This window comes from Rhinolophus sinicus, chromosome 17, assembly GCF_057876585.1.
Source record: "Rhinolophus sinicus isolate RSI-liver-muscle chromosome 17, RSI-T2T, whole genome shotgun sequence".
Classification (NCBI taxonomy): Eukaryota; Metazoa; Chordata; class Mammalia; order Chiroptera; family Rhinolophidae; genus Rhinolophus; species Rhinolophus sinicus.
In genome coordinates this window covers 99,700,877-99,723,795 of record NC_142517.1, presented here as the reverse complement: position 1 = coordinate 99,723,795, position 22,919 = coordinate 99,700,877, and the positions used below count along the sequence as shown (strand labels likewise).

Genomic DNA, 22,919 nt, shown 5'->3' with positions numbered 1-22,919 from the left:
TGGAGGCCACAAATATGACGAAAAGTGTCAGTAGGGTTGCTCTAGGGGGGAAATTCTTCCCTTTCTCTGCCAACCTCTGGTGGATGAGGCGTCCCGTGGCTTCTCTGTGGCAAAAGAAGCCTAACTTACGCCTTTATCTTCATGTGGCTGCCTTGTCTGTGTTTGTTCTTCTGTGTGTGTCGTATAAGGACACTTGTTACTGGATTTGGGGCCCACCTGGATAATCTAGCATCATCTCATCTCAGCATCTTTAACTGAATTATATCTGCAAAAACCCTTTTTCCCAGTAAGGTAAAACTCACAGGTTCCAGGGTTTGGTGTGGATATCATTTGGGGAGGGGGGGGGGTCCGTTTTTTTTGGGTTTTTTTTTGCCTTTGGGGATTGGGAAGCTTGGGAAGAAAGAAGAAAGGATTTAAGAGAGGTTATTTGGATGGAAGGATTGACAAAATGTGAAAGAGAGGGATGAGTCTAAGGCTATACCAACATTTTTAGCTTAGGCCACTGGTTCCCAAACTTTCGATCTTAGGACCCCTTTATAATATTAAACATTTTTCAGGATCGCATGGAGCTTTGTTTATGTAGGTTATATCTGTGTTTACTGTATTAGAAATAAAAACAGAAAGTTTAGAAATACATATTAGTTCATTTAAAAATAATAAACTAATTTCATGTTGAAATTTTTTTTAGGAACATAATTATTTTTCCAAATAAAAATGTTTTACATTTTTGCAAATCTCTTTAATGTCTGGATTCTCATACCTTGTTCTATTACACATTCAGCCTGTTACAATATGTTGTTTTGACTGAACAATATGAAGAAAACCTGGCTTCACACGGATATGTAGTTGGAAAGTTCTGGGGAATCGCAGCGGTCTTGGACGCGGAGAATCACTGGCTTACACAGTTGGGAAGTGGATTGATGGTGGTCTCCAAACTAACACACCACTGGGAACAAAAGAATGTGTTTGATTTTTTTTTTTTTTCAAGGGCGGGGGAGGCAGGGGAAAGGGAGGAGAGAATCAGTTCCTTTCTGAATGTTTTTGACTGGAGATGCCTCTGGGGAGTCCAGTTTGAAATGGATAGTAACCGTGTTTCCCCGAAAATAAGACCTAGCCGGACAACCAGCTCTAGTGCGTCTTCTGGAGCCAAAATTAATATAAGACCTTGTCTTATATTATATGATGTTAGATAAGACTGGGTGTTATATTGTAATACAATAAGACGGGGTCTTATATTAATTTTTGTTACAAAAGACGCGTTAGAGCTGATTGTCCGGCTAGGTCTTATTTTCGGGGAAACACGGCAGTGGAAGCTAGAAATCTGGATTTGGCTGTGATATGTTTGTGGGTGTTTGAAGTCATGGCTGTGAGTATATGTTGAGAATGTGTGAATAGCTGGAAGAGCAGGCTGATTCTGAGAATGGAACTTTCCCGGCTGGACTTCCTGGACCCAGTGAGCAGGACCTCTGAGGGGGCAGTTGGATGGAGGTGGGTGTGGGGTGACGAGCGGCCTGAAGGGAGAGTTACATCATGGGGTGAGGCTCCGGCTACACTGGCCTCTTCTTAGTTTGGCAGCTTCTCTCCTCAGGACCTTTGCTTGTGTGCTTCCTGCTGCCTGGTGGCCTTATTCTCCTGATCGCCTTTCATCACTCTGCACAGTTTGTGTTTGGTTTGTTTATTATGTGCTTCCCCCCCATGGCGCAGGGACCATGATGTCCCTTTTATCCCCCACTGATAACCGAAGGCAAGGAGAGGGCCTGGTATATGGTAGGAGTTAAACAAGTATTTGTTGACAGGCTCTGGTAACCAGTCTTTATTAGCAAATGGTTATTAGAAACCTGGTAAATCAAGACTGAGTACAGGACACAGGAAGCCAGGAAGTATAAGACCTGGTCCCTACCCTTCAGGAACTTGGAGTGGAGGGCTGACAGTCCTTTGTGCAGAGTGGTTCAGTGGGGTGCTGGGAACAGCTGAGGGAGGGGTCAGTTCTCTTGGGTTAGAAAAACATCTTCAGAAGTGGGGATGCTTTCCAGGTGACAGAGGGTGTGAATGGAGGGTAAGAACGGAGGCCCAGAGACGCTATTTTCACAGGAATTGCAAGAAGTTCAGTAAAATAAGAGTATATTCAATCTATAAACTTGAACATGTCTATAGATTTTGGGGACAGCTGAGGGAGAGGAAGAGATTAAAGCTGCCGCAGAGAGAAGGGATTATCCGCTGTAGCAAGGCTGATTTGGTCCCGGGGCCAGGGCACTGAGGACCCCAGCACAGTGGTGCCGGATGCAGAGTGTGTTCTGGATCACTGCCTCCGAGAAAGGGGAGGGAGGCAGGACTTAGACGGGGCTCCCTGTTTACCCTGCATTTTCTGCAGGCATCTCACAGTCAGTTTGTGCAGAGGTTTTCTCAACAGGAGTAAACTCACCCTCCATCCCACATCCGACCGAGGTCACCGCTCGGCTATGCCAACGCCACCTTGTCAGTTACAATCTGTGCTGCTTTCCTTTTCCAGCTGTTTCGTTCATGGATTAATGCAGGGAGGTTGTTGAGATTAGGACCATTTAAGGTATCAGCAGCAGTGAAAACTTAATAAAAATGTATTTTGTCCAAAGTGGTCTTGGCATTTTTTGCTAAGATGCTGGTTTGCGTAAAGATAGGAGGTTCCATCAAAACTACGCCCAAGGCCGAGCTAAATATTTCATCTTTCTCCTGAGTTCTGCAGGGGAGGTTAATACTGACATTGCGCAATGTTTTCTTTTGTTTTTAAGTGCTGTTAGTAGACAGCATGGAAAATATTTTTGGGGTTAGAGCTGTTTTTACTCTTGGGTCAGTTTTAGACAAAATGTCAACTCCCTCTTGAGAAAAAAAGATTCTTTATGAATCGGAGACACTATTTACGTTTCTACTACTCACATGAGATCTACTTTTAAGTCATTAAATAATCGAAGTATTTCTGAAGTTATATTTTCACTTACTTAGTGCTCAATATATGTACGTCTCCCACTGCTGGGGGGTGTGGGAGTGTAGAAAAGAAACAAGCTTGCTATCTGTCCGCTCTAAAAGAGTGCTTCTCAAAATATCTGTGGTGAAAGACTGGTTTTTCTTTTTTCACTTAATTTTCAATCTGTTGCACTGACATAAATACATGAGGAAAACGAGTTACTAGAAAAACGAAATGCTGACTGAATGTAGTGGCCGGTTTCCAGGCTCTCCCCTAGCTTTTGCACATTTCTTGCTGTGGGCCTGCAATGGTTTCAGACCACACTCAGGTAGCACTGCTCCAGAAATTTACATCAGAAATGAGTCATGTGTTAGTTTTATTAGCTTTACAATTGAGGGATGACATATACGTTCAGTGCGGAGGATAAAGTGCCACTTTACATCTGCTCGCCCAGGTCGATTGTGTTGGTTATTCTGAATGTTTGCGCATGTTTGGTTTTATGCCAGCCTCACAGACACCTCTAAGGTGGGTACGATTATCTCCTTTGTTCAGATGCAGAAACTGAGACATGGGGAGGGGCTCATTTAGCCTCCTACTGGTGGAGGCGGACTTGTGAGCCCCTGCTGTAGCCCTTCTGCTCTGTATACAGTGAGGCTAAAGATACTGTGAGTTGAGGAAAGACGGTTGGACTACCCCGAGGTTTTACTGGAGGATGGCGGGGATGAGGGACGGAGTCGGTGTGACTGGGGACATGCTGGCCCCTTTCATAAGAAAAAGCTGGAAGGTGGGATGAAACGGGAAGGGGGCACAGGGCAGGCCGGGCTTGGAGTCCGGGCAGGTCGGTGTGGGGGGTGGGGGGCGGTGATGAGCTCCTAGCTCCTGCGGTCACGTTTATCTCACTAGCTCACATCTAATAAGTCAAGTGTGGAGGTGGGGAGGCTGCAAGGAGGGTGGCTGTAGTAACTAAGGGATGAAGTAAAAAGAGTGGGCCTGACGAGGGATAAAATAGGACTGGAGACCCACGGGCAGTTGGTGACAAAATTGATCAAAGGAAAGGAAGAGGAGAAGAGTGTGAAAATGCTCCGACTTCTTGGACGCTGTTCAGCAAGGATGGTCGGTCCCGTTGCTTGAGGACCTCAGAGTGACATGTCTTTGTGCTCAGGCTTCAGTGTTCTGACAGGTGTCCAGAATTATTTGATTGGTGAACTGAGGGGAATGTTGAGACTCCCTTCCCCACTCCCCCTGTGACTCCTGGCATGACCGGGGTTACCAGAAGGTCTGACTGAAAAGGCCTGTACCCTTCGTTTATTCCGCTTACCGTGCTTTACATCTCGCCCTCAGTACCTGTTTTACCCGCCTCCCACAGGCCGGCGGCTTTGGTGGTGGTTGAGTGCCAGGATTGTTAGGAAGGCTGTCTAAGCTCTGCAAGAGGTGCTGGTGGTCAGGCCCCTGAAAATAAAGAGGGTGAAGGCTGAGAGGTGTTCATAGAAGTTAACTTCAGACTTCATTTTCGGAGGTGGAGTCAGGGACATTCATTTTCTTGGCTCAAAAATTGTAAGTTTAGCCTCTCTGTTTCCAAGCGATGGATCTAAAACAAATGAACAAAATTACATCACCAGCAACAAAAAAAGAGACATTCCCAATTTCTGTTCCCTCTCTCCCAAGCAAGAAGAAGTTCTGCAGTTTCACCTGATTTTCCTGCACCTGTTTTATCCCTGTCACTCAACGAGTTTTCCTTTTTCATGAATTTGGAATTCATTTGGTGGAAATCGCACAACACCCCTTCCTACCGGTGTTTGCCAAGTGCGGGGTGGGGGATATAGTGGGGGGGTGTCAAAGGGTAAACAAAAGGGATCAGGTTAGGGAGTGAGCGTGTGTCAGGTCACTGGAGAGTGAAACTTCAGGGGACAGAAGCCATGGCTTGTGTCTGTGTCTCTGCCTTCAGATCATCAGCGCTACGAAGAGAAAAATACGATTTACAGGAAGAGTTTCTATGGGATGCATTCACAGTGCAAGGACTGAAGGGGACTGTGACCTACCTGAGCGGAGGGGGCTCTGAAGAGGAAACTGGCTTTCAAGGCCTTAAGTAAAATTCCTGGCAGGATAAACTAGTGCACACCTTAAGTCCTCTTTCCTGCTGTACGATTTTGCAAATCTAAAAGTTCAAGTATTTTTCCCTGGCAGCGTTCCTGCAGTTTTTCTGAGCACCACGTCCAGGTGTTTGATATGGGAGGGTGACATGCATTTGAATGTGATTTGAATATGAATTAATGGGATGCAAGTATTTAGGTAAGAGTGGAATGAATGCTAAGTCTATTTAGATATAATTTGAAGCAGAATCTCTCCCACTTTAAAATGGGGAGAAGGGATGGCCCCTCTCACTTGTAGACAGGGTGAGGGGCGCTGTCCCAGGGGGTGGGCAGCTCCCAGAACTGCGTGTATTCAGCCCGTCGTCCCTGTTGGACATTTCGTCCAGCCGATCGGAGAGTTGCTGAGTTCCCGGTCATGTGTGCTTTGGGCCTGTATATGTTGGCCATACAAAAGGGCTTCATTATAATGACAATTATCCCGGTTTGGCAGTACTTTCTGTGTGCCAGGTACCCAGCTTGAGTGCCTCACCTACGACTTTCACTTATTCTTTACAATAGGCGCGTGATGTAGGTGGAAGTATCTCCATTTCACTGAAAAGAAGGGAGCCAAGACCCCAGTATAGGTTTGTGGGGACCACCCTGATCTCCTCAAAGATCTCTCTGTCTTGGAGAGTCCATTGGACCTACTGGGGGCCTGGTTCTTACATGGCCGCTTAACCATTTCACTTCTCCCCACCTCTTGGCCTCAGTTTCTCACCCCGTAAAATGGGGACCCATCCTGCCTGGGCCACTTGGCTCTTATGAGGACGGGCATGAGTGTGACGCTTCAAGGCCAGGGACTTCTATTGTCATTACTGATTCTCTTCTTTTTCTGCGTGGGTCTCAGTACAGGTGTAAGGACAGGACTTGTTGTTTTGTGTTGAGCTCATGTCCTTTTGGTTTCGCCTTGGTCCCCAGTGTGAGTGATTGATGGCCCGCAGGTGTGGTTTGGATGGGGGTGAATATTAATAGCAGTGTAGATGAGGGTGGATGTGGCCGGCTGAGTTTCAGATGCGGCTTTGATGCAAATGTGGCCCTGGTGTCAGAGATGTTGGAGGGAAGGGGGAAGTGCTAGGTTGCCATTTAGGGGAGTCCTCTGTCCCCTAAGTCAGTCTGGCTCATTCTCTTGGCCCTCTTTAGGAGGACACCCCCCCCCCCTTTTTTTAAGCTTCGCGAACTGCTATTAAGTGACACTTAGAAGAGATGCAAACAGAAATTCCCCCCTATTGCTGTGGTGCGGGGCTGGGTATGTGCTTATACAGAGCCACGGATACTGCTTTTCCCAGCTGTCGGACACTTGGGCAGCAGTGGCTGTCCTGCTGCTGCCTCGTGGCCTGGCTCCTGATTTTGAAGGGTAGTGTTGCCCTGAGGGGTAGAACAGAGCAGAGCTTCCCTTCCTGCCTCCCTTATGGGTATGTTTTAGTTTCCCTGGGCTGCCATAACCAAATACCACAAACTGGATGGCTAAAAATCATGGAAGTATATTCTCTCCCAGTTCTGGAGGCTAGAAGTCCAACCCTGAGGCAGGACCACACCTAGAAGGTTCTAGGGGAGGATCCTTCCTTGCCTCCTCCAGCTTGTGGAGCCCCCAGCATTCCTTGGCTGTGGCAGCGTAAGTCCAATCTCTGCCTCTTTCTTTCCTCTGAGTCTTTCCTCTTATGAGGACACACTGGCCGTATTGAATTAGGACCCATCCTAATTCAGTATGAGCTCTCCTTGTTTGTATCTGCAGAAACCCTATTTCCAAATAAGGTCCCATGCACAGGTATATGGGGTTAGGACTGACATATCCTTTTGGGGTACACAGTACAACCCAAAGGTAGAGTGCCTACCGCTAGTCTGTCTCTAGACTCTTCTCTGCATGTCCCGGGTTTGTCTGGTATTGGACTTTGCCTTCTGCATCCCCTCCAGTGTTCTCGGGAACTTCAAGTATCAACCATCTCCCTTTCCTCGTTATCGTCAACTACTTCCTTCACTGGATTCTTTCTGGTGCCATCAAAACATGCACATGTCTTCACATCTTAGGTCTCCTCCTACCCTGTGACCCCATTTCTCCCTAATTTCCCCAAAGCACCTTGTGTGCTCACTGCCTCCTTCCCCTCCCACTTCTTCCTCTGCTCCTTCCGGTCTGGCGTCTGCCCTTGTTCCATGGAGACACCGCAGGTCACGAGTGACAGCCATGTTCCCAGCAGCACTTGCTGCTGTCGGTCTCTCACTTGGTGCAGCAATGTCTTCTCCTGGCTTCTCAGGCAAAGCACTCCTAGTTGCCTTCTCTCCTTTCTGGCCAGGCCATCTGTCTCCTCTGAAAGCTCTTCTACCTGCCCGTTAGATCAAGGGTCTGTCCCAGGCCCGTGTCCCCTCTCACTTTATCCTCTCTCTAGGTGGTCTCAGCCACCCCAGGCTTCATTTACTGCTGCATTTCCCCGAAAATAAGACCTACCCCGAAAATAAGCCCCAGTTAAGATCATCAGCCAGACGGATGCGTTTGGTACATTACGACGATATTACAGAAGAAGATGATGTGACTCTATTTGAATAAATGTAGATTGTTATGTACATGAAAAAATAAGACATCCCCTGAAAATACACCCTAATGTGTCTTTTGGAGCAAAAATTAATATAAGACCCAGTCTTATTTTCGGGGAAATACGGTATAAGACCCGGTTTTATTTTCGGGGAAACACAGTACCATATGCAGACAACTCACAACTTTGCAACTCCAGCCTGGATTTCTCTGCACTCTAGACTCGTACAGCTAAGTGCCTGTAAGAAACATACTGTTTTGTCTGCTATGCCAAACTTACATGTAAAACTCAACTGTGATCTGCTCCTCTTCCCTTTACCCCCCAAAAAAACACGGCTGTACCCTGTCTTGAGATCTTATCATCCCGGAAATGTGGGGGACACCTTTGACAACCTCACTCGTCATTCCGTCTAGCATGTCAACAAAAATCCCGTTGAGTAGCCCTCCTAAAATCCCTGCATATACGCCTTTCTTTCCACCTGTGTCATCACCATCTTGGTCCGCTGCCGTCATCTGATGTCCTGACTCTAATGAGAGCTGATGACGGGCCCCAGACCCTCGCCGGCAGCCTGCCATTTATTCTGACCCTCGTCCCGTCAGCTCGTTCACCCTGCTGACCTGTTCAGGCCTTTCTACATGCTCTTCCCGTCTCTGCTCTTACCTGGTGAGGGACACACATGCCCGTGGTTGTTAGCCTTCCTGATGAACCGATCCTCTTCTCTTTATGACATGACCCTCTTTATCTTTTGATAATTGCTCTTTATTTTGAAGTCTACCTTACCCGGTGTTGATGTAGCCCCTCCAGGCCTCTTATGCTCTTCATTTGCAGGGTATTTATCTTTTTCCATCCATTTACTGTCAACTTCTCTCTTTATGTTTAAAGTACAGCACATAGTTGGGTTTTGGATTTTTATCTATTCTTACACTTCCTGTCTTTTGATTGAAATCTTAGTCCATTAACAGTTAATTAGCATTTAATGTACTTATCGATATGGTTGCATTTAGGTTTACAATTTTACTATTTGTTTTCACTGTGTCTTCTTTCCTGCTTTCTGTTGGACTATTAAACTATTTTAAAAAATGATTTTAATTTACCTATTGATATTTTAGTTACACTTCTTCACCTGAGTTTTCTTTTTCTTTTTTGATTGCTCTCGGAGTTGCCGTGTACATCCCTAATGTTTCCGCTGCAGAGTTCACGTTGTATCCCTTCATGCAAAGTGTCAGCCTTACCATTGGAAGGGTCCTTCTCTTAACCTAGTTAACTCCTACTTCAGAGTCAGAGCTCAGCCCAAAGGCTGCTTCAGGGAATTCTTGTTTGACCTCTCAGACGAGGTGAAGCGCCGGTACGTGCAGTCCGAGGGCCATAGTTCTCCTCCGGGCGTTCATCACACCAGCGATTTGCTCTCTGTGGAATCCCCGTACTTAGCCCAGTGCTGTGTGCTTAGCTACTTGTTGATTAAATGAAGGGGAGCCCTTAGTTGTGGTTTGAGGAAGGCAAAAGCCTTCATGATAATGTACTCCAGGGGGTGGGCATGGCATGACGTAAAGCTGAGAGGCTGAAAAGACAGTGTATGTAGGAAGGCATATAGTAGTCAAGTAGATTAAATGAGAGTTAAAATACTGAAATAAAAAGTAGCTCTAAGTTGTTATAACAATAGCCACCATTTATTTATAGAGCACTTTATGGGCCGGGCACTGTGCTAAACTCTTTGTACATTTTCTTACGTAACCTCAGCCCTGTGAGTTCTTCTTGTCTCTTTTCAAACGAAGCACCTGAGGTACGTTTATTTACCTGGTTCCCAGTCACTGGGAAGGGCTCTGCGTTCCCACTCAGATCCCTGTGATTCTAACTCTTAGAATGGAAGCAAGACAGGGAAGCGGAGCTTGTCTGTTCACGGCACTGAATGCCTGTCCTAGTAGGTAATTGTATTTTGATTCAGGGCCAGCGTAAGGTGGAGTGTAGGCCCACAGGTGTCACTGAGGGTCTGTAGATTGTCCTGCTAGGTGCTTCTATTCTGTTGCCCCTTCTGAAAAAATGAAAAACAAAACAAAAAAAGGGGAAAGTCCTCGGACGCTTTGGAAAGGACAGTGCAGAAAAGAAAACCTACCTGAGGAAGATTAATCTGGAAGGATTCAGGCAGGCTGGATTCAGGTGAAAGTCTGGACAGAAGAGGGGCCGTGTGTGAGGAGCCGTGACCAGGGCCTGCTGTGACCAGAGCCATAGGTTAGATAGCTGGCTGCCGTAGTTTAAAGGAAGGAATCAGTGTGAGACTTTTTTTTTTTTTTTTTTTTTTTGAGAGAAACATGAATAGAATTGCTTAATGATGAGGTATGAGGAGAGAAAAATTATTCCCTTATCTTCTGGGTCATTTATATCTGCTAACTGTAAGTGTTGCCTGAAGACCATGAAATACACCCATGAGGGGGATTATTGTAGCCTCGTTTCTCAAACTGGGATCTGCAGACATCCTCTGGGATCTGCAGACATCCTCTGGGATCTGAGAGAATGTTCTTTTCAGGGAGAGGTGGACAGGGCTAGGAAAAATAGTTATAAAGTTGTCTTTTAAAGTTTTGTTTGTTTTGGGTAAGACCCCAGCTAACAGCACAGCCTGCCTGACTGGTGTGTACAGGGACATTTTTCTACTTCTGTGACATAATCTTCCCTGGTGGACATTTCTGTCCAGTTCATCGAGTCACTGAGTTAGTTTGTTAGATGTGAGTAGGTAGGTGGCTGAGGAAATTGGGTGTCTCTGCACACGTCTGTGCATTAGATGAGAAGTCTGGAGGAGGTTAAGTGTATATGTGAATACCTGTGTCAATATTTGTTTGCATTTATTATCTGCTTTTCAGATGGTCATTGAAAATTGTGCTAAACTGACCTTTCTTTTTTGAGGGAGAAAGAGCTTAACCAATTTCCAAACTAGCATCAAAATGTTTTCACTTTCCTAAAGAAACATTTTATTGAAATTAAAAGATTGCTTTGAAAGGGATCCAAAAAATAAGATCATTCTCTGAGGTTCAAGGTAAATGTGTGAGATTTATGGATGAATTTGGAGCTCAGCCAAAGCATTGGAGGTCTGATTTTTGTATCAGTATTGAATATGAAAATACAGCATGAACACTGGCCTTCCCTATGGACATGGGCCAATTTCTAAGCTTTTGTTTCTTTTTGTCTTTGAGTACCTGTCTTCCTGAAATTGCTTTAAAGCTTGTTGTTTTAGTTAAAACCAATGACAAGAGGTGGAAGAGTCCTCTTTTCTCCACGGTTAGGTTACTTTGGGACCAGTTATGTTTTAAACCTGTTGAAATCCATATACAGCCTGGTGTGGTGCCCTAGGCCACCAGGTGTGGATGGTAAATTCGTATTCTCAGCTGGCACTGTCTCTTGGCTGAGTAAATATTAGGTCTTGCACATGTGTTATACAGTGTTCCCGTAATGCTGTGAATGATAAGCAAATATGTTTACAACTCTGAATTCATGGTTGTTCTCCCCCGAACAGTTATTAAAAGTATTTTCTTTTATGCCCCATATGATATACAATGGGTAATTTTTTTTACCTTTAATATGGGGTCCTTTTATTGGAAAAGGGTTGGCACTGCTGATCCAGTGCCCAGAGCACAGGCCTAGGAACGCGACCCCGATTAATAGTTGGGTGTGTCCCCAACTTTTTGAGGTTTTAGTTGCCTTACCTTTGCAAATACTGTAAGAATCGTTGACAAGGTGTAGTGGAACAAGTTTAAATCTCTGTCAGGGTCATTGTTAGAATTTTTGGTGGTTATCCTCTTATTTAGAAAAATCTTTGAAGAGGTTTGTTAAAAGATAAACTGAGGCTTATTAAAATTTTAGGAATTTGAGCAAAAATCAATTCAAATTGGGCAGCACCAAACTGGAAGTGGTTAGAAGCGCTCCATTGTTGGGAGCTGGGGAAAAAAAAGTTTTATAGAGAAAAGGTGGAAGCAAAGTAAGGAAATTACTGATTGTCTATAGTTTAAACCAGGGGTGTCCAAACTGCGACCCGCAGGCCAACTGCAGCCCGCAATCCATTGTTAATTGGCCCCGCAGCAAGTTCCAAAAATATATTTAGTTTACTTAAATAAACCAGGTGAGGCAATACGTACTTCACCTCGAGTGAGTGGCCCGGCTGTTTGTGTATTTTACCGAACATGGCCCTTGGTAGAAAACGTTGAAAAAAGTTTGGACACCCCTGGTTTAAACCCTAGTTGGCTGTTTGTGTGCGTAGATTTTGACTGTGTAACCTTGATGTATCTGCAGGCCTAGATTTTGGTCTGCTAACGTAGGCATCACAGCATCGGAGCCCCCTCAGTCTGCTGGCCTCCTGGTTTCATTAACTTAACAATCCCCCTTTTGGTCATCCTCTCATACATGAGCGACTGACTAAAAAATTGGCGTTAGCGCCACTCTCAGTCACCATCAGAGTGAAATTGCTCTTTTCTCATCATGAAATTCATAGGTTATAATGTCAGATCTGTGGAAGAATTGCTTTTGCTGTTTATCCTGTTGTTTATCTTGTTTCTGTTTCTGCAAGTGCAGTGAGACCGTCTGATGCGTTGCTGAGGGCTGCAAACGTGCATTTAGTCTTTGAGAGCCCTGTGCGCCAGGTAGGCTGTGATGGTGGCTGCCAAGAGGCTAATGCCAAACGACTGAAGTGGACTCGTCAGGCAGGGACCTCGTGAACCAAATGAGTTGGTGTCAAAGAAATCAAAGAATGTACCTGATGAAGTATCAACCTATTCTAGCCATGTGGCTTGTTAATTTCTTGTTGGAGTTTCTACAGTACCGGAGGTGTTGATCCAGGTCCAACAGGAGGTATTTGCCATGGCACTGACTCTCGCTTGTTTAGCCAGCAAGCAGTCCAAAGCAGTTCTCGTGTCCAAAACCACCTTATTGGCAGGAGAGCTTCGGGACGTTTCTTGTGCAGCCATGGCCTTAGCTGGAGACTCAGCAATGATTGCCAGAGTTAAGGATAATTTCTAATCATATATTTGTACTAACTACAAGCCAAGAAAGAAGGAACTGTCCACAGTGACACCCATTCAGAGGGGTGAACATCGGCTGGTCAACTTCTTTTTGGTCGATAGTATAAATTTAATGGGATGGGCCGGTGTTGAGTGTCTGAGGTTATTACAAAGGGACAATAGAACAGTAAATGCAGCAAGAGCACATTGTCCTTTCATCCTCCAGGTGTCAAGACAATGAGTTGCCCAAGCATAGGGACCATTGCCTAAACCTCCACATAGAAAAGAGTGGGCAGGAGGTGTAAGTAGGACTCCCCTGTAAGTATTAGCATATCAATAACAAGTATATCCCATTGTTTGGGGGAAATTTGGGGTGTTAGCATCATTCAACCAAGACTCAAATATGGTATTATCACATATGGAAAGACCACCTAAACATTTGGGCCTGACAACAAGTCTACAAATGGTCTGATTTACACTGACTCCTTTGCAGTGTCTTTCGTATATATTCAGTGGATCTCATTTTTCCCATCCCAGGGTTGGGTTAAATTGAGGCAAGGAATGGGGGTATGTGGATTTAGTGTTTTAACTTTATAAAAGGGATCTGCGGAACAATTTAGGCATGCAGTGGCGTTTGGAATTCCAGTGTAATTCCTTATGCGGAGAATTAAGGAGTCTCTCCCTTCATGTACTGAATTTGGTTTAGCATGACAAATCCAGCGGTTAGGTACTATTGCAGTAGCTATTGTTTGTGAATTCCTAATTAAAGTGTTGTCCTCCGATGCATTAACAGGGAGAAAAAGCAGATAGCAAATAGGCAAAAGGGATAAACGTTTCTATTGGACATGAAGATCTTGATCTATGATCTTGGGAGAGCTGTCCACCTCAAGATGTTGTCTGCTTCTGGGGAGGAACCTCCCCAGTCAATGTTAAGTTTAGATCTCTGGCTGTTATGCAGTTTTAAGAATCTGGAGAACCTTTTTCAGTTGGGAGAGGTGGACCCAGTGTTCAAGTCCCTGAAGTTTGGCTGCCAGCTGGGTAGTGAGGAGGACCTGGTATGGTTTCTTCCAACTAGGTTCAACGGCCGTCTTGTTTACGTGTCGTTTTCAGAAGACCCGTTCTCCAGGTTCTGTGTTGTGGAAGGTTCGACTCTCTGCAGGAGGAAGGGTCGTGGAAAGCTTCCTTTACCTGGTGGAAATACACTTTGACATAATGCATAAATCAAACTTTACAATACTGAGTCATGTCAGAAGTTATGAGTACAGGAGAAACGTTCTATCATCAAAGGCACAAGTCTTCCCGTTAACTATTTTGTGAGGCGATAATTTATGCTTTCCCATAGGTGTTGATCTAATTACCGTCAAAACCAGTGGTAGAACTTTTGTCCGGGGCAGTTGATTTTGGTAATTTAGCTAGTTTTAGATTTGCGTTACCATTTGTCCATTTGACTTTACCAAATGACAGGATGGTAATGCCATTCATTGTGTCAGCAGCACTTTAATTGTTCAGTTATTTGTCCAGTGAAATGAGTTTCCCTATCACTGTAGGTTTCCTGCGGATACCCCATAAAAGGAAATATATTTTCTAAAAGTTTCTTACCGTGTTTCCCTGAAAATATGACCTAGCTGGACAATCAGCTCTAATGCGTCTTTTGGAGCAAAAAATAATGTAAGACCCGGTCTTATTTTACTTTAATAAAATAAGACCGGGTATAATATAATATAATATAATATGATATAATATATAATATAATTATAATATAATACCGGGTCTTACATTAATTTTTGCTCCAAAAGACACATTAGAGCTGATGGTCCGGCTAGGTCTTATTTTTGGGGAAACAGGGTAGCTACATTTGTGGAGTCACCCTTTCTGCATGGGAAGGCTTCAATCCATCCTGAGAACATACAAACAAGTATAAGAACATACTGATAACCCGTTGCGGGAGATGGTTGAATGAAATCCATTTGTAAGTGTTCAAATGGCCCAGTAGGTGGTGAGGCTGCTCCATCTAACACCTTGATGGTCTTTTCCAGGGCTGTGGGTTTGACACATCAGACACTGGCCGTCAACCAATTTTGCGACCTTGGAGCAGTCACCACCCCGCCAATACTTTTTCATAATTTGGATCCTTTTATCTGTGCTGTGATGAGTTGCAGAATGTAGAGGTTTTAGTAATGACATTTTTAAGAGTTCATGATGAATTATCTGGGCCCTTACTGAGTCCTTGTTTAATGTTAAATTTGGGGCCCTCATTGGTCCTAACGTTGTCGCTCCAACTCAGGTGCTGGATTTTGTCTTTTATATAAATTATCATGAATAATTTGGTTAGAATCAGTCTTCTGGAGTTTGTTCAACTTGCATACCGGAAGAGTTTGAGTGCTGGCCGATGTAGTGTTGAAGTCTGCTCGAGCATTTCCCGGGTACTCAGGCTCTGTTGTTCTAGTATGAGTGAGCGTCATAACTGTGGTTTTGTTAGGCAATAGAATGGCAGCGAGCTGTGCCTTTACTTGGGGCTCGTTTTTGACTGGGCTTTGCAAGAAGTGAGAAACCTCTCTGTTTCCATAACATACCAACGCCCTGGACCGCCCCAAAGGCCAGTGTGCCCTCCGTGTAAATGGTTACTGATTTTCCTTTGGCTAGCGGACTAACCCGAGGGAGGGCAAATAGTTCAGCTGGTTGTACAGACTTACACTGGGGAAGGGGTCCGTGTTGAGTTGTTACAGCGCCTCCTGCATATACTTCCCTTTTGTATTCTTAGCATTGACAGAGAGTTGCCAATCTGGGTTTTATACTAGTCCGTCCTGTAGTCAGTGTGAGGGGTCAGTCACCATAGCGCCACATCTGCACAGGGATGACGACCTGTACCATCGTCAGGCACCGTAGCAGGTTGGGCAAATTATAGCCCTTCAAGTGGAGGTTAGAAGGTGTCGATCAGGAGGGAGCAGTTAACCGGAGGATTCCTCGGAGACCCATCTTCTTATTATTTTGGTAACCCAATTTTTAAAGACTTCCCCTGATGGAAAAACAGTCTGGACTACTAGGGGGAGGCCTATTAAATGATGGGTTCAGCAGCGGGAATTCTTTTTTCCATTGCCCTGGTTGTTTACAATGAAGGCAGACATTTCCGGGCCCAGTACTCCCGAGTAGCGGACCTCTAGGTTCTGGCCTGAAATGTGCCCATGGAGGTCCTCTCAGCCCTTGGAGCTGTTGTAACTGCAGGGCCAGAAATTTATTGGCTTTTTGAATTTTATATTGCATGAAGGTCTTTTCAAAATGTTCAGCTAGGAGTGTTAATTTAGCAAGAGGGGCAGCTTCCCAGTCCAGCTTTTGTATCTCTTTATTAGGATACTTAGTTCAGGCTGGAGCCCATTAATGAATAAGAAGTCAGCGTTTTCTCTACGCCTGCATTTAATTTAAAAGTCCAGAATGTTTCACAAAAAGGGTTTCCAATCTTGTCTTACAGTCTGAGATTGGTTCATTCCTTTTTTTTTTTTTTGCAGGATTGAATACCCATTAGTTTTGTGTGGAAATGCTTTATCAATACTTTCAAGTAGGTCTTGGGCTATTTTTCTAGTGCATTTTGGACCCTTCCTGGCAGAGCGATTAGTATGTAGATCTTTAATATTGCTTTCGGGATATTCCCATTTGGGTTCAGCCATCCATTTTTGGGTATTGCCAAGTCCTAATGTCATATGCATACGTTGATAGAGATCCGGGAGTCCTGGATTGTAAGCTCCAATTAGAATTCTCAATTCCTCATAAAATTTTTGAGGATTCTCTTGAAGATTTGGGAAATCTTTGATAATGGCCCTAGTTCAGCCTTTGATCATGGAGGAAAGATGGTTACACTGGTATCCGTGGCTTAGCAGAGGGCTTCCCTTTACAAGACGTTTTTTTTAACCTCTCGCTCGTCTTCAGAGTGAAAAGGCAGTTGAGTAAAGGGATTTGTAGGTTCAGAATATTTTGGGAGAGGAGGGTGTAGGGAAGGAGCAGTGGGAACAGTCAGAGTCAGGTCAGTCAGGGTACACTTCGCTTTAGAGTCACCGTCAGCTTATTGTTTAAACTTTTCATTGGCCTTTACAACGAATCTTTTAAAGAGACAATTTTTGTTTCATTTAGTTTCTTAGAGCTTCTGCATATCAATAAAAAATACATCGCACTTTTGGGGGGAAGTTTGGGGGGATTTGACCCATTTTTCTCTAGGTCACCTCATAACTGGATAAAAAGTTCCCTACTGTGGCCAATGTAATTCAGGATTATCTTTGGTGAGGTTAACCCACAGGTTCAGAAAATAGCAGGTTCTGGGCCCATGATTTTTATACATATGGTTTGCTGGGGTTCCAGGTGGAGGAGTCCCAGGTTGTTTGGAGTCACAAGGACCCATTCTTTTTTCTTCCTTGTTACTTGACGCCTTGCACTGGACCCAGGCTAGCTGAAATTAAGTTGGACCCAGTCTGACCTCAGGCCCAGTCCGGTTTCTAAGTCAGTTCCAGTCCGGTTTCTTTTAAGTCTGCTGACCTGAGACCCAGTCTGATGAAAGAAATGCTCAGATAAATTTGGGGAGCTCTCTTAAATGAAAAAATTGGAGCTCAGATACCTGCGACCTCCTCACGCAGAGCTCAGTGGGCTCAGGGGGCAGCTTCGCCTGGCTGCTCATTGATCCCGGGGCTGTTGGGAGTCTCCTTTGGGTCCCTCTTGTGACACCAGAACTGTTGAAAGATGAGGCACATTAAAATTTTAGGAATGTGTGTAAAATTTGATTCAAATGGGGCAGCACCAAACCGGAAGTGGTTAAAAGCGCTCTGTTGTCAGGAGCTGGGGAAAATTTTTATAGAGAAAAGGTGGAAGCAAAGTAAGGAAATTATTGATTGTCTATAACTTAAACCCCAGTTAGCTATTTGTGATTGGTTGTCCTTACATTTCAATTGTGTAACCTTGATGTATTTACAGGCTTGGATTTTGGGCTGCTAACGTAGGCATTACAGCATCAGAGCCCCCTCAGTCCACTTGTTTAATGAATTTAACAAGACAAATGGAATTAGGGGCCCCAGAGTCATGGGGTAGTGATTCAGAATATGCTTACTAATTGTTCAATATAGGTTATTATTCACTTATTTATTCTTTCCACAATTACTTACTGAATGCCTGTGTGCTATGTGCCAGGCACTGCTCTCTGTGCATCTGTGAATAAAAACAAAGGTCCTGGTCTCATGGACTGTATCTTCTGGTTAAGTACATGTTGTAAACAAGATGCATGGTGTTTTAGATAGTAAGTGCTATGGATTATTGGAAGATTAGGAGTCCTGGGAATGAAGGGAGTGGGCGGAGCAGTTCCAATTTCTCATTGGGAATGTGAAATTTGAGCAAAGACTTAAGGTGGTTATGGAGGTGGCCCTGTGGATACCATGGGGAAGATCAATCCAGGCAGAGGGAACAGACAGGGCAAAGGCCTGAGGCTTGTGAACATCCACCTGGCGTGCTTGAGAGAGGAGACATGTGTGGCGGGAGTAGAGTGAGCAAAGGAGAGTGTGGTGAGGACTGAGTCAGAAAGGTAACAGGGGCCAGATCACATAGGGACCCGTAAGACGTCACAGAGCCTTGCTTCTTACACTCTGAGTTGGGGAATTAATGCAGGTTTTAGCAGGAGTGACATGATCTCACTTTCATTTGAAAAAGCTCCCTGTAGCTGCTGTGTTGAAAATGGTCTTCAGGGGGCAAGACCAGTTAGGGGCCAAGTTAGGAGCCATTGCTGTGTCCTAGCATGAGGCAAGGAGGGCGTGGGTGGTAGTGAGTAGTAGTCGGATTCTGGATAGGTTTTCGTGCAACTTTGAGTATAAGATTAAAAAGTTCTCATGATTCAAGGCTCCCAACAGGACCTGTGTGCATCCTAGTTTGAGGAAAACCTGATGTGGTTGACAGGCCTGTAATCGTGCTTCCACTTTTTTTTCTTTCTGGGTGTGTGTGTGTGTGTGTGTGTGTGTGTGTGTGCGCACACACACACAGGACATGTCTTCAGGCCGGTGGTTAGCAGTTACATGAAACAAGCAGCTAACTGAGCCCGTGTTAGTTTAGAAAGTTAAATAGTGCTAAATGAAACTGGTCCTAAAAGTCTCACACACTTCCTCCTAATTAAGCCAGAACATATTTTTAGTAAAAACATAATGGTTGACACTCAATTGATGTTTTTTGTAATACTCTGATGGTAAATCAAAGATAAAAATTCAATTTTCTCGTCCCATTTCTCTCATGGTCTCATTTGTGCCCCTTCTTTCTTAGACTCTGAGACTACTGCAATTTCGTTATGTAGTTTTGCCCCGGTTTTCAAATAGTTAATTTGAAAATGTGGTAGCAGTTTGTCTTCTGATATGTGCGTGCAATTCATTTTCTGTGCAGGTCATGATTTCAGTAACCTTCTGTGCGTGGAGGAGACTTGATTACCATAGAGCGAAATTTCCTGTCGCGGGGTCTTTTGAAAGCCCGCCAAAACACTGGCTCACTGAGGTATTAGGTAGAGCACACACAATTAAGTAAAGTTACATGGCAGGTGTCCAGCAGACCTCAGTTCTAAGCCAAGGTGACTGTTCCAATACTTATATGTCATTAACTATTTTGTTTTAAGACTTCCTGCCTAATCCTCACAATGATTTTGTCAGTTGATTTTTTAATTTTTATTTTACACTTGCAGGACTTACTTATGAGGGCTAAGTGTATATTCTCATGTGCTATGGCTACCATTACCGCACTGGTTAGTAAGACCATTTCTTGGCTTGGAGTGAGGGGAGCAGAAGGTAGTTTCATTTACTCAAACCTTTTTCCCTTTTATACTTTCAAGTCTGTGTCTTAGGAACGTCAATTTAATTCTGTAACTCAGTGATCAGGGCAGGGCAAGGTTGGTTTTCTTTCTTGGTTTTTTGTGTGTTTTTGTTTTAGAAGCCCGGGCTATTTTTGATGTGTTGTGACCTTGGGAAGAAAAGTTTTTCTGTATCTATCCAGTGGGAGATATTTTTAAGGAGAGTATGAGTTGTAGCTATGTATTTTTAGACCGCATTTTCATGTGGCATTTATACTTGGGTGGCATGGTGTCATGGAAATTTCTCTTCCTAGCCTCGGATTGAGGAGACAGGGTTTCAGTGTTGGCTCTGTCCAGTTACTGTGCTTAGCTTAGTGAGCCTCACCCGTGTCATCTGTAAATGGGCGTGCGATAGAAAACTACCGTCTACCTCAGAATTGGTAAAGATCAAGTGAGCCCGCATGTATGAAAGAACGTTGCAGGCTCTTAACTTTCCTTACGTTGCCGGTCTTTGTGCTGCATGGTTACCACAAAGCTTGTGCCTAGAAACCCTTAATTTCTGGGGTCTTGGGTAAGTTGAGTGAGCCAGTTTTCTTGAACATATAAGAGGGGTGTGCGTAGGGGCTGGCAAGGAAGTGAGAGTCAAACTATGGGCTCTCTAGAAGCAGTTCTAGTTTAAACATTCTGTGGTTTTTATGTTTGTGTGTGAGGCATCAGTGCACATTCCCCCCACCCTCCCAAATTATTAAACGTTTTCAAATTTACAGAAAGGTTAAAAGAATAGGATAATGAATACCTATATATTCTACAGCTAGAGTCAACAGTTGTGAACATTTTGCCACATTTGTTTTATCTCTTTCTGCACATTTATACATCGGTTTTTAAACTTCCATTTCTGCTTGCTTTCGTGTGCATTCAACTAGTCTCTCCTTGTAGAGTTTAGCACAGTTAGTCGCTACTCAGGCTGTAGCATGCGGGGTTCAGTTGGAGCTTTACATCTTTCTGATTAATCAGGACCTTTTTTTCAACAGGATGAACTTACTGCTGTGAATGTAAAGCAAGGCTTCAACAATCAGCCAGCCTTCACAGGAGATGAGCATGGCTCAGCCAGGAATATTGTAATTAACCCATCAAAGGTATGCTAAGTGTCTTTCCCAAAACTTCTGAAAAAGTATGTATATGAGGTGTGATCAAACAATTTGGTGAATGTTTAAATTTAAAAAATGTATTACAGTAAAAGACACATTGCCATTAATCTTCCTCAAAATACTCCCCCTTGTTTTGAATACACTTATCCCATCGTTCTTGCCACTTTCTGAGAAGCAGTTGTGGAAGTCTTCTTTTGTGAGTGTCTTCAATTGCGCTGTCATGGCTGCTTCGACGTCCTGAATCATTTTGACTTTGGGGAAGAGCCAGAAGCCGCATGGTGCCAGAGCCAGTGAATAAGATGGATGAGGACACTAATGTTTTTATGTGACAGAAATTGCTGTACTAGAAGCAATGTGTGACATAGAGCATTGTCATGATGGAGGATGATTTACAGCACACTATAAAACACCCCTTCTCTCAACCGTAGCTCACACCTGACTAACTGCCCTGAACAAGTTTCAACTTGTCACACACAGTATTACTAAGGTTTGACGTGACGCTTCCTGTATTGAAGATCTCTGCCTTTCTGTTGGATGGCACTTGGCAACAGAATTCATTGTATGTTTTGATCACACCTCGTATGTGACACCCTTGGGAGTTAATGTTGATAAATTAGTGTTATTTAAACCACAATCCATATTCAGAATTTCCCCAAATAACGGGTGAGCTGTCCTGCCCTGGGATCCAATCAGGGATCATGCATTGTATTTGGATGTCATGTCTCTTCAGTCTCTTTTAATCTAGTACAGTGTAGCTCTCCATCGTCCCTCATTTTGTTCTTGCTTCTTTGGCAGTGGTGTGCTTTCAGGACTGCCATTTTAGAAGAGTCTAGTCCAGTTATTTGTTTTATATCCTAGTCCTGTATTCAAGATTTATCTCGTTATTTTCTCATGACAGGAGTCATGTTAAATATTTTGGGGCATGAAGCCTACATTGCCTCACATCAGAAGACATGAAGTGCCAGTTTGCCCTATAATTGGCTATAAGTGTGATCACCTAAGGTGGTGTCTGCTATCTCTTTACCTTGTAAAAGTGGTCATCTTTTCCTCATAGTGATCTCTATAGGGTGCTACTTTGAGACCATGAATAGTCTATTCTCCAGAAAAATTTCATCCTATGATTTTAGCATCAATTGATGATTCCCACTGCATGATTAATTTTGCTGGTGGTTGCAAAATGCTGGTTTTTCTGGTTATCATTCCTCATACATTTATTAGTTGGCATTCTTTTGTAAAGGACACCCCATTTTTTTAGTATCACTTTTGACTCCCGGATTCTTTTTCAAATCTGAGGTGTTATTTTAATTTTTCTTTTTGATGCTCAAATTGTCTTCTCTTTGGCCAGTGGGGGTGCCTTTAACCTGGCTTTTGGGTTATTTTGACATCTCCACCCTCCTTTGAGCACTTCCTCACTTTTGATACAAGAACACATCCCAGGTTCATCTCGTTCTCTCCCTGCCCAGCCCAGATCTGCGTGCGTGGTGTGCTCCCCGCTTCTAGAGTGTCCTATCTGCTGAGCCTTCCAGTGGACAGAGCTGGGAAACATGTTCAGATTTCTTTTTTCCCCCTCCCCCTTCCTCCTTCCTCTCTTCTTCCCCTCACCAGTTCTAACTCAATACCCCCGGGATTTTTTCTTACTTTTGCCTGTTTCATCTTTGAGTCTTTTTTCTCCCAAAGTGAGAACGCTTCATCTCAGCAATATCAACGTATTTATTCATTTACTCTCTTATAATACACATAAAAAAGTTTCAGAATAAACTATACCAATATTTCAATAACAAAATTACTATGTAAAAATTTCAAATGTTCTACAATACTTTTTTTTACCTTATACTAATTTTCATTAAGAGTGTGTAGTCAGAATGTTGTGTTAAAAAATTTCTTGAATTAAGTCTTCTTTTTCTGTGTGGTTATGTTAACAATTATATATATAATTATTTGCTTCTGTTTGTAATCTTCTAAGGTTTGATTTTTTATCCTTTTTGAGTTTCTGTTTTTCAAATATTAAAATACTTTTACTTATTAAATTGAAAACATCATACATACAAATAAAAAGAAATCAAACATATAGACACATTTCTATACATTTTTCCTTTTCCCTAGAGATAACCTTTATTAAGGGCTTGTGTATCATTCCAGATCTCTTTATGTGTGTACACGTAAATGACAAACACGTGTAAATGACAATTTGCTAAACTGTCAACTGAAATAATTATTTAAATGATGTGAAAGAAAATAGAAGCATTTTCTACAGATAGTCCTATTGACCAAACACGATGTTTTTAGTTTTGTCTTTTTCCAATCTTGACACTTTTTAACACTACAGCCACAATTATGCATATGTTGGAATTTGTATTCTATTTTTTTTTGTTGTGCTGAAATATATATAACATAAAATTTACCATTT

General features: G+C 43.5%; 1 protein-coding gene across 15 annotated transcripts in view; it reads left to right on the top strand.

Moving 5' to 3' along the window:
- Nucleotides 1-22,919, top strand: part of MED12L (mediator complex subunit 12L) — a 319,885-nt gene that overhangs the window by 11,295 nt on the left and 285,671 nt on the right. For all 15 annotated transcript variants that reach the window (XR_016019521.1, XM_074333588.2, XM_074333592.2 and 12 more), the window contains one exon: nucleotides 20,396-20,500. Coding sequence is in view for 14 of the 15 variants with exons in the window: in XM_074333588.2 (XP_074189689.1) it covers nucleotides 20,396-20,500 (105 nt within the window). In the remaining variant the exon portion in view is untranslated. The remainder of the gene's footprint in view (nucleotides 1-20,395; nucleotides 20,501-22,919) is intronic.